The 18,893-nt window shown below is 38.2% G+C and overlaps 1 protein-coding gene across 1 annotated transcript in view; it reads right to left on the bottom strand.

The window, feature by feature from the left end:
• LOC117403391 (ryanodine receptor 2) overlaps window positions 1-18,893 on the bottom strand; it is a 276,853-nt gene that overhangs the window by 24,028 nt on the left and 233,932 nt on the right. The window contains exons 79-94 of the mRNA XM_059023822.1: window positions 17,715-17,814; window positions 17,321-17,400; window positions 16,531-16,607; window positions 16,363-16,436; window positions 14,018-14,035; window positions 7,667-7,747; window positions 6,279-6,367; window positions 5,915-6,043; window positions 5,486-5,590; window positions 5,155-5,236; window positions 3,207-4,519; window positions 2,089-2,156; window positions 1,615-1,762; window positions 1,428-1,514; window positions 987-1,211; window positions 644-774 (exon numbers count right to left, since the gene is read on the bottom strand). Coding sequence (XP_058879805.1) covers window positions 644-774; window positions 987-1,211; window positions 1,428-1,514; window positions 1,615-1,762; window positions 2,089-2,156; window positions 3,207-4,519; window positions 5,155-5,236; window positions 5,486-5,590; window positions 5,915-6,043; window positions 6,279-6,367; window positions 7,667-7,747; window positions 14,018-14,035; window positions 16,363-16,436; window positions 16,531-16,607; window positions 17,321-17,400; window positions 17,715-17,814 — 2,807 coding nt within the window. The remainder of the gene's footprint in view (window positions 1-643; window positions 775-986; window positions 1,212-1,427; window positions 1,515-1,614; window positions 1,763-2,088; window positions 2,157-3,206; window positions 4,520-5,154; window positions 5,237-5,485; window positions 5,591-5,914; window positions 6,044-6,278; window positions 6,368-7,666; window positions 7,748-14,017; window positions 14,036-16,362; window positions 16,437-16,530; window positions 16,608-17,320; window positions 17,401-17,714; window positions 17,815-18,893) is intronic.

An 18,893-nucleotide genomic window follows, 5' to 3' on the forward strand; every position in this document is an offset into this window, starting at 1 on the left:
CTGCGTCTTTTGTTATTGTTTTTATATTTAAAAACGTGTGAGGATGCGTGGCTGATCAGCTGATAGGGGTGTGGCTGATAGGGGCGGGACACTCCGCCACAGGATCTCATTAACATCTATCCAAAAATATCTTTGGGTGATTTTTTGAAGCCCCCCCATACCCCCCCCCACCCCATGAGTTATATCGGCCAAAACCTGGTAGAAATACCAAAAATTCTAATTTCAGGAGGGGGTTAATGACCAGTGAGGGGACTTGAAATCAAAACTCATCCCTTGCCCTTCGTCTGGCAACTTGCCAAAAGTGAGTTAGGTGTTACACATGATGGTAGCGTCTAAGTTGAACCCAGGGTGATTTTTCTGGTCAGGGTCAATTTTTCAATTTAGGTTGACCTTTGCCAGGTCACAGCTCGAAGGGCAAATTTAAAAAAATAAAATAAAATAAAATAAAATAAATACATAAACCTCAGCAGGCCGCAAAACCCCTACGTGATTTTTTCTAGCAAAAGCTGAGACGGTCTCAGGAGTTACTCATTCAGTACTCACTGGGCCATATTCATAAAGCATTATGCCTGTGAATGTACAGATATAATGCACTTGCCAATACATGCATGTTTTATTTCAAAGTCTAATAAATGGCACTCACTGAGTATTAATTACAAGTCTATCCCACTGCCCTTTGATGTCATCTTCTGATGGTTGCTCTGTGATGTAGAGTCCATCAAATTCCAACTTCCGTGCCACCTCCTTCTCTCGTTTGAAAATAACCAGAGGAACCTGTTGACGGTCGCAAAAATGGCCAAATGCATATCAAATGTCATTGCTACAAAAAAACAAGAATTCTCAGCTGTATATACTACTGTACTCTCAAATGTGATCCAGTACACAACTGAGAATAAGCTATTTTGTTTAATTGATTCTTTCTTTATTACACTCATATTGCAGGACAATAATATATAAGTAGATACAACTATGAGAATGAATCTTACTTTTAAACAGTAATATCCTATTATGCAGAAAAAGGAGATGACTGTGTGTAGAATAGCGAGTATTCTCAGTGTGGGCTCCATGTAGCCACTGCTCTCCTCCAGCACAAAATGAACCGTGACCATTTTGTGGGGCTCACGGTCCATGGCATTCCACCTTGGGACTCCTTCCTCAGTGGTGGTGTAAACAACCTCCTTCTCTTCAATTACTGCTGAGGAGGTGGACACCTGGAACACAGAGCCCAAACTAATTAAATCAGCTTGCTTAGTAATTCAAATGTACTGTACCAGAAGGTAAAAGCCCAGAACTATATTGTCAATTTTAAATGATTTCATGTAAAACTGAAAAAAAGAGATGCTACATTTTTTAACGTTTGAAGTTGAGTAAATGATTCTAGAAATCCACCCCCCCCACCCTCCGTTTTTTAAATGCTTTTGTCTCACCTTGTAGAAAAGCAGAATGAAGTTGATTGCAAAGGCAACAAACAGAGCCAGCATCCTCATGTTATAGAAGTTGCGTGCAAAGTAATTCTGCAGAGGAAAAAAAATAAGCATTACTTATGATGGTAAAGCCCCCAGTTGCAAATGTGGTTTAAGAATGTACTGTATCATGAAGAGAAAGGATCCTCACAAGCAGCTTTCGTTGATATGCTAGAATTTTCTTCCAAAAGGCAGATTCTTGTATTTCTGACTCATCTGATTTCAGGGCATGATGCTGCCTGATTTTCTGTTTGGGCTTCTCTTCCTTTGGCTTTTCCTGCTTCTCGCCATCTTCCCCTCTAAAATAGACACATGCACACACACACACACACACACACACACACACACAGAGCAAACAACAGGAAAAGGAATACGTCGTTGCTGGCAATATAATCTTTCTTTTCAATGTAATGTTTCCTTTAATACTGGTATTTTAAGTGAGACTTTTTTTTTTAATATATATGAATATAATATCAATAGTAATATAAATACCCTAGGGAAGTGACATGCTGATTATTTTCACATTGTATGTCCTATAATGTATACCATGCAAGTGAAGCAGTGTCATATCAAATAATATAATTAGTAATGCATAATGAAATTAAGGAGCTAGGACTCGACATACTCTGCCTTTTCTGGTTCAGACTTATTTTCTTCTTTTTCTTCTCTTTCTTCTTCTTTGACCCCCTCACCCTAAAACAGTTAAAAAAGCACTAAAATAAAATCCTTCGAAGGGGCAACAGACCCCATAAATAATAATTTATATAAAATTATAAAAATGTGCAGTGCGTAAATAATTTGTCTCTACCAGTGGGGCTCTTACTCACGTTGTTCAGTCCCCATTGAGAGGCAATGGGTAGGGGAGGAAGCTGTGCTCTAATGTAAGGAGACTTTTGAGCAAAACATTGTCACCATATGCATCAAATATATGTATAGACCCAAGGGCTGGGCAGGTAAAAGTATATACATATATAAGAACCAACTTCCCAACGTTTCAGAATATTTAACATACCTTTGTCAAGGGAAAGTGTGTTTGAAAACAAACATAGGCGGTATTTATAGGCTTTTGATGTCATGGTAACCACATAGCTAATGATGTAACAATCTACTTTTACTTTCTATTTAAACCTTCAGGCATCATTGTATCTAGTCTATTTATCCATTTATTTTCTTTTATTCTTCTATACTGTACATTATCTCATTTTATTCTTTCTAAAAGCACAAACTTTAGATCATCCATGGTGTGCCTGTTCCTTGTAGTGCTGAACTAGTGGTTCATTTACTTTTTTATTATATTTGATAGGTGGTTCTGTATTCTTTTATATAATGATGTACCTGTCTTGCCTACATATTTAATTTTATTACATTTGATGCAAAATATACCATATACAAGGTTACTATCCTTGCATGATGGATTTTTTAAGACTGAATATTTTTTTTCTTTATTTGCGATTTCACTTTTATCTTTACCAGTATATTTGCACACTTTACATGTGCTTTTGCAGGTTTCAATGTCCCTTAATGTATCTATGATCCCTTTATGTTTACTGTGGACTAAAATGTCCACATTTTTTTCATTTTTTCTGAATTATGCTTCCAAACTATTTTTGAAACATTTGGTAATAATTTAGAATATATATATATATATATATATATATATATATATATATATATATATATATATATATATATATATATATATATATACACAATTTTTTTTTAGATATATTTTCAATTCATTACCTGGTGTTGTCTTCTCAGCAAAGGTGAGGGTGCTGGAAGCAGAGGAGAGGGTGAGGTAATTAGTTCGCTCAGACTAGCATTCGGATTATGAGGCATAAGTATATATTGTCCACCTTCCCGTCTTAAATCTAACCCAAAAATGTCTGAAAGGAGGTCACCATCATCAGAGGCAACTGCTAAGTCTGCTAGGTCTTCAGAAGGCAGTGCCGTGTCAGGGTGCTTCTTCTCGATTTCCTCGCCCTCCCCACGGACCTCATCCTGGGTTGGATCAGGCATATTGGCTAAGAGGTCAGCCACTTTAATTTTTTTGGCTCCTTCCACCAGACTTCCACCAAGAAAAGTGCTGTACATGATGCGAAAGAAGCCCCTTGACACGCTGAATGTGAAATGGAAAAGTCCCAGCAATGTGCTCCAGTAGAATGAGATGAGGGTCATGATCATGTCTTTCACAGTCATCTTCTTCATCTTCTTCATCTGCTTTTTAAGGCTCTTCATGGAAAGCAACTTCATGAGCATCATGACGTTGTACCTCAATGCAAATAGAGCTGTGCGCATAGTGATGATGGAGAAGAACCCCATTTCTGGATTTTCACCTTCATGCTTGTCCTTCTCATTCTCCTCCTTGGTGGAAGACCTTTCACCCGTATCGGACTCAGAGATCTGAGCAGCTAACTGCATTTCAAATATGGTGTCCTCACAAAAGTTTACAAAGAGTTCCATTTTTTCCTTCTCCCCTCCCTCATTCACCACATCAAAGATGAACTGCCGCTTGGACTCCTTCACCTGTGGCTTTTCCCACTGCGTTCGACTGGACTCACTGATTTCAAAGTAGACCCGCTCGATGCGTTTGGCACTGCCCATGATCTCAATACGACCAAGATAAGGCTGGAAGTAATTTAGCACGCTCTCAGCAAGTTCCAAAAAGGTCTGCAGGCGGGTATCGTGAGGCATGTGCTCGGACAGATTGGTCAACAAGACAGCCACATTGAAGCCAATGTCTTTGGCTGGTTCGTGGAACCTTTCCACAAACTCCTCGTAGTCCAGCAGCTCGTTCTCATCTGTCTCCGCACAAGAGAGAAGGAATTCTGTTTCTGACTGGGTGTAGTGTTTATGGTTTTCCATGGCCTTGTGAAAGTCCCTCTTTGAGATCACGCCTTTAGCATCAGGATCATACTCTTTAAAAGTATCAGATGACGTCAAGTCTTTTAACTTGAGGAACATGTCAAAGAACTTCAGAATCATTTCCACATTGTTGGAGGACTCTACTAACATGTCAACCATCTGTTTGCCAATGGTTCCATTAACCACATTCCCTAAAAAAATAAGAACAAGTTGTAAAAACATTTAATTTTGTAATGTATTTAGGTCTTGTTGGTTGTTCTTAACACATTCTTACATTTTAATTAAATCATTGAACACAAAGTAAGACACATTTAAATTTATACAAAATTATAACCTTTATACAGGTAATTGGAATTGATCACTAGTATAAAACTGCAGATTTAGTACTCACACAGATTTTTCCTTCAGTACCAATTATAATCATACAATCTGTCAGCTACTAGTATAAACCCACTATTTATCATGAAAGCATAACCAAGCATATGGGCACAAGTCTACCCATGCATTATTCAGGAGAACTTATGAAAGAATTAATGAGAAATTCAATTTTAATAATCAGAAGAAAAACACCCCTCCAGGCAGTGTTCATCAAGAATTAATCAATCTGGGATGATTGAGAATCAAGAGGATTTTAATTAAAAGAAAACACAAAATAGAGAAATTACTTCATAAGTTTAAATGTTAAAACATTTAACCAATTGTCCCAACTTTTTGCAGTTCCATATACAAAACACAGGATGACAAATATTGTTTAAAATACACTGCATGTAGCTGGTTATCTGTTTTATGCTAAAAGTCCAGCAGAAATGTCATATTCTAGTCTTACCTTCTAACATTGACAACAACATAACTACCATGTCTTTTTGGAGGTCCATTAACTCTTTCAGTAACTCAATTTGACTGGAGTCCTGCAAAACAGAATACAATGTTTTACTTCTCTATCAGTACCACCTCACTGCCAAATCATCGATGTTAATATTGAATGCATTTCAGCATATGTTTATAGTAAAAAACAAATCTGTACATCTCTTTCTGACTATTGTAAAATTGTAGTAAGTTGTACATTATTAGTTTAAAGTATATAACATTTGACAAGTATCAGAGATGGTAAGAGCTAACTTCTCTGCAGGTATTTGAATTGGTTACATTACACCAACCTGGGATAACTTCATTTGCATGTGTGCAAACACGTGAAGAAACCCAACCACTGCATCCCACAGCCTGCTGTGTGCAAGGCTCTGCTGGTTTCCAGTGCATGGGCCCTAGAGCACAACAGAAATCCTATTGAAGTATTGAAAGGGTGAAACATTTGATTCAGGTTTTTCCAGCCCGAATTTCTCAGTAACTGTTTAATTCCTTACTATACCACATTTAATTTGAGGTCACAAACGTCTTGTAACAGCTGTGGTATCTACACTCAAAAAAAGGCAAAGACAAAGACGTTCTGACTGCAATAAGGCACAAACAAAGCGTAAATATCGCTTCATTTATTGGGAACCGATGGGTTTATTTGACTGTATTTGCTGTTTACCAATTTGTGATTACCCAAAAACTGTCAATAACCATACACTAAGCAAAAAACATACCTGGATATATTCTGTAAGTGTATTGAAAACCTGTTTGGCCACATTAATTGCCTTGGAGAAATTGCGCTGTCCTTGCTCATCAATCACATCTTTTCCAGAATAATACCAGTAGAAGTCACTGATAGATTCCTATAGAGACACACAAGTTAATAAAATAAATACACTTAAAGAGTAACAGCACAATGGAAAACACGACCAACAAAAAAAAATATATATATATTAGAATTAGAATTATTCAGTGCAGTTCGTTCAAATGTATAAAAAGTGATGACAAATAAATAGACATATTTTAAACTAACAAGCCTGCAATGCTAACAATACAATAACACATACATTTTATATAAAGTTTGGCTTGAAACTGTACCTGAACTCGCAGTAGGTAATCAACTGTAGATATAATAATATTCACTGTGGTGTTGTTTCCTGTCTGAGTCCTCAGATAATTCTGAAAGTCTATGGCACAAAAAGGAGACCATTAATTCACAAAACATAAATCTGTAAAAGGTATGTTATCATCTTAGTACATGTTTGAAATATTTTGTGTTTGGAATGTTACTTAACAGTGTGTAAAATGTTGCAACAATATTCTTCAAAATAAACAGCATTTTAGTCCTAATGACTTTTTACTATAACCCAAAAGCATAGCCTTTCAATATATTTGGTGAACATCCCCAAAACTATCTACGTGTTTTAATGGCTAACCTATTTATATCAGAGGTATTTTTAACTCATTTTAATTTGATTTATTTCTGATGTCCTGCACACAAAACTCTTCAGCATTGTTTCTTTCAAGCTAACAGGTCCTTCCATTTATTTTCCCCTACCCAACTCAATATGCCCATTTGAAATGTTGTCTCATCTCTGAACCCACTTACCGATCAGAAGAATTAAAGATCAGTGGGTGGTTTCTGTACCTGCTGTCAAACTTATTGCCACTTTTCACCCTCCGAACCTAAGCACAGATGTTACCAAGCTACTGAACCCTGGAGGTAAGGGTCCTAATTGGGAAATCTCTTGGGCTCGTGGGGCATCTAGGTTTGGCTGAAGTGCAATGAAGTGAACTAAGCCCATTCAATTTTCCCTCCTCGTGGGAAGCCAATGAAAAAACCCCAGCGGGCCCTCAGTCAAGACTGGCAACTCAGCACAACCAGGATTCGAACTAACAGTCTTCTGATTGTGACTTACTCTGCACTCACACAATAGTGCTTTAACTGGATGAGCCACAGGGGACATCAAACCCATAATGTTTCAGATTACTTGTAACCTAGCCACGGGTACTAAGTTAAAGTGGTTCATGACATAATAATATCTTTCTTTTTATATAGTTCCTTTCATAGTGAATCACCATCACAAAGCGCTTTATAGAGGTAGGCTGCTAACTGTGCGTTATATGCAGAGTCACTTACAATAGGACATTGATTTAACATCTCGTCCGTAGGATGGAGCACAAGGAGGTTAAGTGACTTTCTCAGGGTCACACAGTGAATCAGTCAGTGGCAAAGATGGGATTTTAACCGATGACCTTCTGGTTACAAGCCCTGGACTTTAACCACTGGACCACACTGCCTCCAATGGTTAAAGTTCTCGTTTATTAGATATGATTTAAGTTATCAAGAAATGTGAGTTTTATAATGTCTTTTATACTTGAAATAACTATAGGGTGGCATTCGTCCGCAGTCTATTACACCTTAGGAAGACATACAGTTGTTATAATACAAAAACATGTTGTCTATACACAACTAACTCACAAACCTGAGTTGTGTCCTTCACAAAGCAGCTGAAGAAAGCGAAAGAGGTCACAAGTAAATTCATCATCCTGCATCACCTTTTCTCCTGCACAGTGTGGGAAAAAGAACATAACCAATTAACGAACACACACACACACACACACACACACACACTACAATACAACAGCTGAGAACTGCCAAACCTGTATTGTGCAAATCATAACTACTGCTCTATCTGAAGTGTATGCTCAATACACTTCCCAGATAGAAACAAATGCTTCACAAGATGAAAAAGAGAAGGAAAAAAATAATAAAAATATATATGAGCCTATTGCAGTAGTGAGAATGGTGTGGGCAGCATTTTATTCATATACACTGCCTTTAACAGATAGCAAGTTCACCACTTCTTAACCCATATCACTATAAAGATGACTGGCATTGCTAGAGTGTTGGTTTGTAAAACCACATACAAATACACCCCTCTTCAAGAACTACTTCTGACTGCTTTTCCCACCAACAAATACAGTGTTAGTAAAATGATTAACCAGACATTAAATAACTATGCACCAGAACTGCATGACAACACACCAATAAAAGCATATTGAATTATATTCTTTACAATTTTGTATCTGCTTTAAAAAAAAACAAGCATAGTAAAACGTTACATTAGGTTTTATTGTATTTAATGCTGACCAAACTGTAAGTGACTCTTCTTTGTAAAGGCTTTTCCGTCAAAATGTCACTTGTTTCTTATTATTAGGCAGCCATACATAATGTGGTGATCCGAAGGAAGTACAGTACCAAAAACATTGAACAAGTTTAAACCCATTTCAAAGCAGCAGCCCTGTAATATGCATGGCTTACTTTTAGGATAGTGGCATACATATGTTTCTGTTTTAGCTATACACTTTGATAAAATGCTGCCTTTAACCATGTTTAATGGAAGTCATGGTTAATGGGAGAGAGACAATGGCTTTATGACCGATGATGTACAGTATGATAGACAATGATTCTGTGATGTATAATGTTTTATTTATTTATTGTGAAATGGATGCAGTATTTTTTTTTTTTTGGAATGAGCTCTACAGTTTACTGCACACATGTGGCGATTAGTTAAATAAAATATTTGACACTGGCAGATGTAAAACTATAATGCACTGGCAATCATACCTGCCTTAAAAACCTGCACTCTTCAATGTAAAGTAGATAGTTGGGCTCCAATAGCTGTTTTATTTTTCATACAATACAGTAGCTATCTGATTTAATTACATTTACATCAGTCTATGTTTCACCTGCATTTTTTGTACTTGCTACGCACCTGGAATTAATGTGTTCGTAAACCAAAATATTTGTCATTTTTTGTTTGTAAATACATTGCAACTGCATCATTTACATATCTTATTATTTATTAAAAGTAAACCACATTAAAAAAGTATAACCGGAAATAAGCCAATATTTCACCTATAGAAAAATGTATTGTGTAATCACATTCATCTTTCTTGATGAGTTTCATTAAAATATGCAATATATATATTGCATTAAGATAAATACTGTACCGACAATTAAAAATGCACCCTTCTTCTATCTATTGTGCATGCACTCAATTATCTCAATTTATTGAGGTCTCTTGTGCCATAAATGTTAGGCTTGATGTTTTAAAGTATTAAAACACCTCGAGTGAGTCGGAGCAATAAGCTGCTGACTTAAAAATGTAACAGCCCCTCAAACTTCAAAACACACTTTTTTCAGCTTCAAGCAACTTAAGATCTTGAACAGTGAAAGAATATAGGTCTATGTTCTGCAATAACTTAATATGTTTAGCCTAAAATGTTTTTAAAAAAAATGTATATTCGTTTCAGCATCCCGCTAATGGAGCTCAGCTTTAATCAGCCACACAAAAGCAATACTTTTTTTTTTTTTTTTTGGGCTACGATTTTCTGCCTTGGCCTTGAGCTACTTCCTTAATTGCCTGTGTAGCATTCCATTATAGTCCCTTGATTTTCAATACTAAAACTTGTATCTGTTTAATATAATGTCAAATGCACTTTCAGGCTTATTTTTATTTGTATGATAGACCAGTGCCGCAGGCTGCGAGTTGATTCAGGACTGGACTTCAGTGTCTATTTTTGTATATAGTTTTCTCTGTACAGTGTTAAAATTAAATATTATTTGTTGAAACACCCAGCATGATACCTATTCTCCAGCAGGGTGTATTTTCACAGTTTGGCAAGCTATATTTACAAATTAATAACCAGTAATTAATTTTATGTTTAAGGTATCCATATAGGCAGCATGTTGATAAAATAGGGCAGTGAAGCCCATTTAGATGAGGTTTTTTCCACTGCTTTACCAATGCACGTTCAGTCACATATAGTGAAGACATTGATCCACGTTGAGAGAAAAAGTCCAATTCAAACCCCTGTGTTCATGGAACCCAGTGATGATCACACATTAGGCCAAGCATGGTTTTGATATGTTCAATGACAGAACAGTTCCCTTTCAATTCGAAGACAACCACCAACCATACTTTTGGGATATGCCTGCCACAGGTCAGGTATTCACTGGGCATTTTATATCACAGCTACCGATAGGTCCCTCCAGGGAGTAACATTCTCGGACCCGCCTTCCGAGGGAACAAACAGTCACTTCACGGAACTCACTTCCTCTTTTGCTTCTCACTGTTGTAAAGTAAGGTACTAACCTAAACCAGTTGCTGTGATTGAGTCTGTAATAACAAGCTCTCACTCAGGTTTTCTGGAATTCCCCTGCTTTATTTTTGAAAAATATTGCTGGAAGTCGGCTTGCCACTTCCCCAGAATCAGAAACTCAGCTTCTGAACTGAGCTATTATCATTGAACAACTGCGCTTTGTTGTCTTCTGTGCTTTAAAACCACAGCTTTTGCTGTTACATGTTATTTTCTTCTGCTAATTGCAGCTAAAAAAAATAAAAGAGACGTGTGATTTCCTCCGCTGGCCTCTGCCGCGTCCCACTGTTGAGTCGACTCCATCCGTTGTCTTGGCCCGCCCGCTCAGGTGCTTTGCCAGTGGTCGCCCTGGATGCTTCTGAACCAGACCTGGCTGTGGCCGAGGAAGACCAGGATGTGATATTAATCGTGGCCTCCTGGGACAGTAGCCCCTTCCCTCAGGATGATGAGGAAGGAGACACCCAAGAGCTGACCTTTGAGGCGGGTCACAGCTCCAAGACAACCTCGGAGGCTGGGCTCTCCCCTCTTCCAAGCTCGATCCTGGCACTTATAGAGCGAGCCTCCAAGTTCCTACAGGTACCTTGGATGGCAGCACCTGAACCGCGCCACTTGGTCTTCAGGACGCAAGCAGCATTGCCCCGCCTTCAGCCCTTCCCTGTGTTCCCTGACTTCCTGGAAGAGGTGCGGTCCTCTTGGAACCACCCGGCCTCGACACCGAGTGTACTGAAACGGACAGCCCCGCTGGCTTCCTTAGAAGACGCGAGGGCACTGGGCTTGGCGGAATTCCCACCAGTGGACTCAACAATTACGGCCCTGGTGCAAGCCCCTCCAGTAGGGGGTTTACCTAAGGGCCCTGCATGCCCTAACAGCCATTTGCAGAGTAACGGAGGCCCATTTCAAAAAGGCATACGAGGCGGAAGCGCAAGTCACACGCCTGGCCAACACGACAAGCCTCCTCCCATCTTACCTAAATGGCATATTACAATCGTCGTCCCTCCCTGAACTGGTGGCTTTGGAGCTTAGTATCAGGAACGTGTTCCAGATTTTCGGCTGGGAGGGAGGTTCCAAATGGCCGTACACCGAGGTTCCAAATGGTCACACACCGAGGTTCCAAATGGTCACGCAGCTGCAAGGGATCAGGGTGTTGAACTACCTGGACAACTGGCAGATTAGTTCCCAGTCGCAGGAAGGAGCAGTGGCCCACACAGTGATCATGACGGAGCATCTGTCGAGGCTGGGTCTCACCCTCAACAATGACAAGAGCCAGTTAGTAACGGTTTACTTGGGACTCCGGCTGGACTCCCTTGCAATGCGAGCCTTCAGGTGTCGATGGCCTAGCACACAAGTGGCCCAGAACACTCTTGTACGCATTCCCGCCAATACCGTTGCTCCCCGCCTTCCTAGTGAAGGTCCGGAGAGAGAAGGCAACAGTTCTCCTGGTGGCCTCCAGATGGCCCAGGAGAATCTGTTTTTTGACTCTTTGCCAGCTACTACAAGGCCAGCCCTGGGAAATTCCGCTACGCATGGATCTCCTTAGTTAGGCGAGCGGCACTCTCTGGCACCCAGAACCGGGCAGACTCCAATTATGGGTCTGGCCCACCGTCTGTCTGCTTTAGGGCTTACAGATGTGGTTGTAAGTACACTACAGAATGCTAGGGCCTCTTCCACAAGGACATTGTAAGTGGAAGTATTCTCAATACCTACAATTACCCTCCAATACCTACAAGAACTGCTGGAAGTGGGAAAATCCCGTTCTACACTTAAAGTGTACCTGGCAGCCATATCTGCATGCCATATCCCTGTTGACTCGGTGTCCCCAGGCTCCCATTTCCTGGCACATTTTTTGAAGGGCGCTCTGCAGTTACGTCCACCTAGAAGGGACGTCCTGCCAGAGAGGAGTCTAGACCATGTATTGGAGGCTCTCACTAAGGCCCCGTTTAAGCCCATTCATTCCATAGAGTTGAAATACCTCTTTATGAAGACAGCTTTTCTATTAGCCATCACCTCCACCAAGTGGGTCAACAAGCTACAGGCTCTGTCGGTGCACAGCTCCTGTATGCGCATCTTGGACGATGGAAACAGGGTACCGTTACGCACAAACCCTGCATTCCTCCCTGAGGTGGTTATGGCTTTACACTTAAATCAGTCAGTGGTGCTAGAGGCTTTCCATCCTCCTCCAGATCCCTCTATGCCTTCATTAAGCACAAGGGTCCTTGAGGTTGTACGCTCACACCGCTAACCATGGTTTTGCGGTCTTGAGACGCCCCTCGTCTGCTGTCTCCACTCACGCTCCCTTGCGACGGCTTTGCTATTGTTGGTGGTCGTCTTCGAATTGAAAGGGAACGTTAGATTATGGATGTAACCTTGGTTTCCCTGAAAGAGAAGACGACCACCAACCTGCAAGGCAGCAGTGTGGAGTAGTGGTTAGGGCTCTGGACTCTTGACCGGAGGGTTGTGGGTTCAATCCCCAGTGGGGGACACTTCTGTTGTACCCTTGAGCAAGGTACTTTACCTAGATTGTTCCAGTAAAAATCCAACTGTATAAATGGGTAATTGTATGTAAAAATAATGTGATATCTGTATAATGTGAAATAATGTATAATGTGATATCTTGTAACAATTGTAAGTTGCCCTGGATAAGGGCGTCTGCTAAGAAATAAATAATAAGGTCGTATCGGTCGCCTTCGTGGGTCCAATGCAAAAGAGGAAGTGAGCTCCTTGGAGTGACTATTTGTTCCCTCGGAAGGCGGGACCGAGGATGTCGGTAGCTCTGATATAAAATGCTCAGCGAATACCTGACCTGTGGCAGGCATATCCCAAAAATATTGTTGGCGGTCATCTTCTCTATCAGGGAACCAGGGTTACATCTGTAACCTAACGTTCTAAAAAAAAGTAATGTAAGCCTGATTTCAGCTAAAGCCTATTGGACTTTTTTGGTGAAAAAAAGCCAGAAATTCACTCCCTCCACTCTGTGGTTTCAACAAATGACCAGTACTAAAATGCCCAGCTAAAACTACCGTATCTATATCTAATCATGCATTGCTTAGCATTAGCCTTCCTTATTTCATTCCTGTGGGAAGTTTAGGATTTTATTTTTTTTGCTGTGTCTGGTCTTTAACTTTAGAAACTGCTGATCTTTTTTTTTTGTTTCACCGAAATATGAAACTGGGGTAACAACTGAAGTATGGATGGAAAATACAATATCAGTTTAATGTAACATCAATCATTTTGTCATTAAATAAATAATAACAATCAAAACACATATTAACGAACAAAAGGTACAACATTGAATACATCACAGAACACATAGTGAACAACTTTTACTCAGAGACATTGCTGTCATAACCCGTCACTTGCACAAATCAGTGCAGCCATAAAGCCACATTGAATGCATGACAAAAAGGAATACATCACATGTTCTTTCCACATCCAACCACTGCAATACTGGGTCACTTTAAACAGCTGCTCTTACATCTAGTGTGCCAGATACTGTGCATATCCTTACAGGGAAGCAAAACATAATTGCTGGCTACATAACCAAAGCAGTTCTTTGTGCAAACAGAAACAAAAAAAGCAGTTCATATTCTGCTAAGGAAACAAGGGGTTGGGTTCAGAACCTGGACAGCGCTGACACAAAGCTAACAACAGGAAATGGCAGATTTTATAATTACCACGCTCATGAGTGATGACTGAGGAAGGGAAGACAGTACAATTAACCAAAGGAAAAAAAAGAAAAGAAAAAGTAAGAATTCAACAGATTACAAATAGGTTCAGTATTCAATATTGCAAAGAAACTAGTCGGGGGAGGGGGGGGGGAGGAGCAGAGGAGGAGAAAGTTTTACGAATTATTGAGCAAAGAACATAGAAAGGATTTCAAATCAATAAAGGTTAAGGGTGTTATGACAAAATGGTTAGGTAAACCTACCATATTACACAGGGAAAAACTTGTAATTGACAGCGACCAAAAAAAATAAATAAATATGGCAGCAGGGTACTGTAATAAGGTTTTCTACTATATCTGTATCAGCATGTGACACAAGAAAAGTCAATAATGCCATGGAAGCTTAAGTCTGGTCATTCTCCTGCGTTCCCAGTCACAGCAGGGGCAGATTTGTCCAAAACAGCAAACTTATCAGAAGGGAAATAATCTCTCTCTCTCTCTCTCTCTCTCTCTCTCTCTCTCTCTCTCTCTCTCTCTCTCTCTCTTGCAAGATCGCTGACAAGCGTGGAGACTACAAAGTTTTGGAACGCCTCCTGTGGTATCAGGAACCATAAAAAGTCTTGTACTGAATTGTAGGTTCATACAGCTTCAGACAAGCTTTCCCATAGGGCCTCAAGTCGGTTAAGGTCTGGCTATAGAAAAGACTACGCTTATGTGCCAGTTGTACCTGAATTTCATTCATAGTAGATGTACTGGTAGTTGGAATCTATCAATTCTGTTCATGATGAGGATAGGTACTACAGTGATCACAAAGGTTCGTGGAGCATGTCAGAAATATTGTACAGTTCTATTGGAACTCAGTCCACTTGAGGCCTTACAGGATGATCTTTATCAAAGCCTTTGGGCACAACAGCTTCACCTAATTCTTGTACAGTACAGTGTACAGTATATACAAACTGCGACTGATTGAGAAGATTCAAGTTTTGGTACAATATAATATGTAATTATGTTTAATTATGTGTAGGTTCACCCTTTTTTCCATAGCATCCTTGACTTCAGTGTATATGTTACACTCATAGTCAGGATTTGGTCAATGACCAAAAAAAATAACCATTTGCTCAAAGCACATTTTGCAATTTGATTATATCGCTTTACTCAAAGACCAAAGCAGCTGTTTCTTCTTTTGCGTTTCGCTCTTTGCTTGTTTCCATTTCGCAATTTGATCAAAATAATTTGCTCAAAGACCGAAATAAGCATTTAGTTCTTTGATAAATGCTCAAATCAAGAAATGACTATTTTTTTCGGTCATTGCACGAATCCTGACTATGAGTGTTACATATACATACTTGTTAGCATATTAGCTTTTGGAAATAGTAATGTTAATATTTTGTTTTACTTTATGAAGGTCAGATTTTTGCTTTTATTTTTAATTTTTTTTCATCACAGTTTCCACAAATGTTTATACATCCCTGTAATTAAGGCATAATTTGTAAATATAAACCCGTTAACATGGGTCATAAAAACATCCATCACTTTTTTTGCAATGCAACATAGTTTTCTTGACATTTATATACATACACAAGGAGTAAAAATATAAAATAAAAGGACACTGACATTTTTTATATGTTTCATAGAAAGAAACAAAAACGTGGATATGAATTTGGACAAAATAGACATTTTGTTAGGATAATTGTATTTTCACTGTAGAGTCTGATTTACATTAACTGATGTACCACACCATGTAATGACAACGAAATAATAAATAATGATGAATTGACATAGCAATCGCAATCTGAGTGAATATTTCTAAAAATAAATTAAATAAATTAAAAAAGTAAACCTATAATTTCAGAACACAAAAACCAGCAGTATGATTGCCATAACTTCATTCCCATGCTAAATCAATACTAACATTTCATCGGATAAAAAGAACAGTAAGGTGCTGGGATTCATGCAAAGTTGATCATGATATACATATCTTCAGTGCAGCAAAATTAATATTTACTATTTACTAATATTAACATTTCACTATCCTGTTTCAAGATGATCTGTATTAAGCAAGCTGGAACAAGACCAAATACTTATGTCATGTCATGCAATACTTTTCCTGTTTAGAGTTCTATTATTTGTGATCTCTATTATTATCTATTGATGTTTCTATTTGGATCAGTATTTGCTATGTTTACAAATATAATAGGATATTAAAAAGGTAAATTACAGTAAGTAAACAATTGGGGAAATGTAGGTCATATAAAATATTATTATTTAAAAAAAAAAAATAATAATAATAATAATTTAACTGTTAGGCTAGAATTATTCTATTAATGCATTTTACACTTAAGAAGTTCTGTGTACCTGATCCTTCCTCTGTAACCATCCCAAGACCTTCTGCCTTGTTCTGTCTTTCAAAAGCATTGAGGTCAAGAACGCTGAAAAAAAAAAAAAAAGTATGTAAAGGAGCTACGATTCTGAGTCCCGGTTACTCCACACCAGGAAAGAATTATGAGAAAGATTTAAAATTACCTGCAAGACTGCATGAGACCAGCAAGGCTTTGAAAGAAGCCAACATCCTTTTTGTCCTTCAGATAGTCAAGCATTTTCTACAAGAGAAGCAACCAAGACTAAGAGTAAGTAGTGCGATTCCGAAAAATATAGCGGTATACGTCCCCACGTGTTGCTACAACTGTTAAATAACATATTTGTCATTTTTCATCTCATTGTTAACATCCTGACAACTTTTTACACTTAGAACTTTAACGTCTGTTTCAAAGCTTTTTTCAAATTGTCCACTCTAGTGCACTGGGGTTTGAGATCTGTACTCTAATCACTGCAGGAGGATTTACAGATTAAAAAAAAAAAAAAAAAAAAAAAAAGAAAAGAATTTGCTGGCTTTTCTGGATTGTTATTGCTGTGTTACCACTTGACATGGCCAATAATCCTTGCACTAGACCGGACATTTTGAAAAGACCTTTGAAACAAACTTTAATGTTATAGTGCAAGAAGCTGTCAAGATGTTAACATTGAAAAGAAAAATGACAGGTATGTTATTTAAACAGTTGTAGCAACACATGGGGACGTGTAATGCTATATTTTTCGGAGCCCCGCTACTTAAAGGTGTGTTTCAAGTTCCAGGTTGTGTTCGTAATTAATTTTCCTTTTCTGTTGTGATGGGGTAGCAGCTATTTTTGTGCTATTTATGTTCTATCATTTGTATATCAAGAAGTAATTCAAACTTTTAACAGTCCAGCAGAATTTATATATGACTGGGAAAACAAAAATATAGAAAAATAAGCTCTGAAGACTACACATTTACCTGTTGTACCGTAGAATTTCCACCATTTAATATGGCAATTCCAAGCTTCAAAGTAGATGCTACCATTGGACCCATTTCACCTTGTAAGAAAAACAACATAAATGAAAAAGGTAAGCAATGATCCTCAAAAGAGAGTGACAAAACACATAAATACCTTGGAATCATACATGTGAGGAAGGTATACTTTAACAATGCCTGTAATATGCGTTTGCTGTGTCTTTACTATACATTTACTATACTTTGTTGTGCTTTTACTATGGTATACCATAGTAAACTACTGGGAAATCAGTATATACGGTTTAAGATACTAGAATTAAGCAGTGAACTGTACGTCTTCCATTAAACGTGCCATATCATACCGCAGTTTTCAATAAGGATTGCCTAACTTGATTACCTTTGCTGGCACTAATCATCTGCAACACCATCTCTGCTGCCCCTCGGTCATGAAGCCTGGCCTGCTGGTAGAGAAGCTTCTGCTTTTCCATTTCTTTTTCCTAAATGCAAAAATCGCAGTGTGAAAATCAGTGTGATAGACGTCTAGCTTTGTACTCCAAGATTACTACTTGGCTTGTTTTTTTTAGTTCCCCCATAGGGCTCTACAGCAGAGTTTGAATTTAACAAAAACATATATATATATATATATATATATATATATATATATATATATATATATAGCGGTCCAGATAAGCTGCGTACCTGCCTTTTTTATATACACATAGCAATTTTGCTGCTACAATGTCTTCAGTTACTAGGAAACTACACAAGAAAAACCAACCCAACAAACATTATCCAATCTCTGGCTAGCCCTGTTGTCTTTGCAGCCAATCATAGTAAGAATAAGAAAAATTCAAAGCTACACAGGTTGAAGTGTAAACACCCCAGTCCAGCTACAAATCCAACTGGAACCATCGTCAGAGGCAACAGCTAAAAAAAGGTGGCTATAATATTAAACTAACTGTTTTATAAGTTATCAGTGCATTTCCTTATTTTATTCATCTGTATGGCTTTATATTGAAGTTTTAAAATTCACTGAGTTTAAGAATTTTAAAATACAAGTACTGTAATTAATTTGCAGCATCAGTGTGATATCTCGAAAAAAATGCACTGATAACAAATAAGCCGATAAAGATCCTTGTAGAACACACACGTGGTTGTACAGTACTTAAGTAACCTTGCATGTAAAATAGGAGGCTCTTTTTTAATGCCATTAAAGATTGTACAGTATTTATCGAGATTATTCATGACTTCAAGGTAATGTTGCATTTTACCCCCTGAAAATACATTTACTCTGTGTTAAAATTATAGGATAAGTTACTCCCAGACCCCAAACCTTATCTGGAGCACTATATATATATATATATATATATATATATATATATATATATATATATATATATATATATATAGTAAATATGGACTGGAGAGGAGAGCTATAGTGGAAAATGATTGACCTGAGGGAAGACTATTGTTACCGACAGGGGGCTATTGCACCCTGGAGGTAACAATAGTCTTCCCAAGGGGCATTTCATTTTCCATTATGAGCTGAATCTGCAGTACATATTTAATATATGAA

Source organism: Acipenser ruthenus, chromosome 5 (assembly GCF_902713425.1).
Source record: "Acipenser ruthenus chromosome 5, fAciRut3.2 maternal haplotype, whole genome shotgun sequence".
Taxonomy (NCBI): domain Eukaryota; kingdom Metazoa; phylum Chordata; class Actinopteri; order Acipenseriformes; family Acipenseridae; genus Acipenser; species Acipenser ruthenus.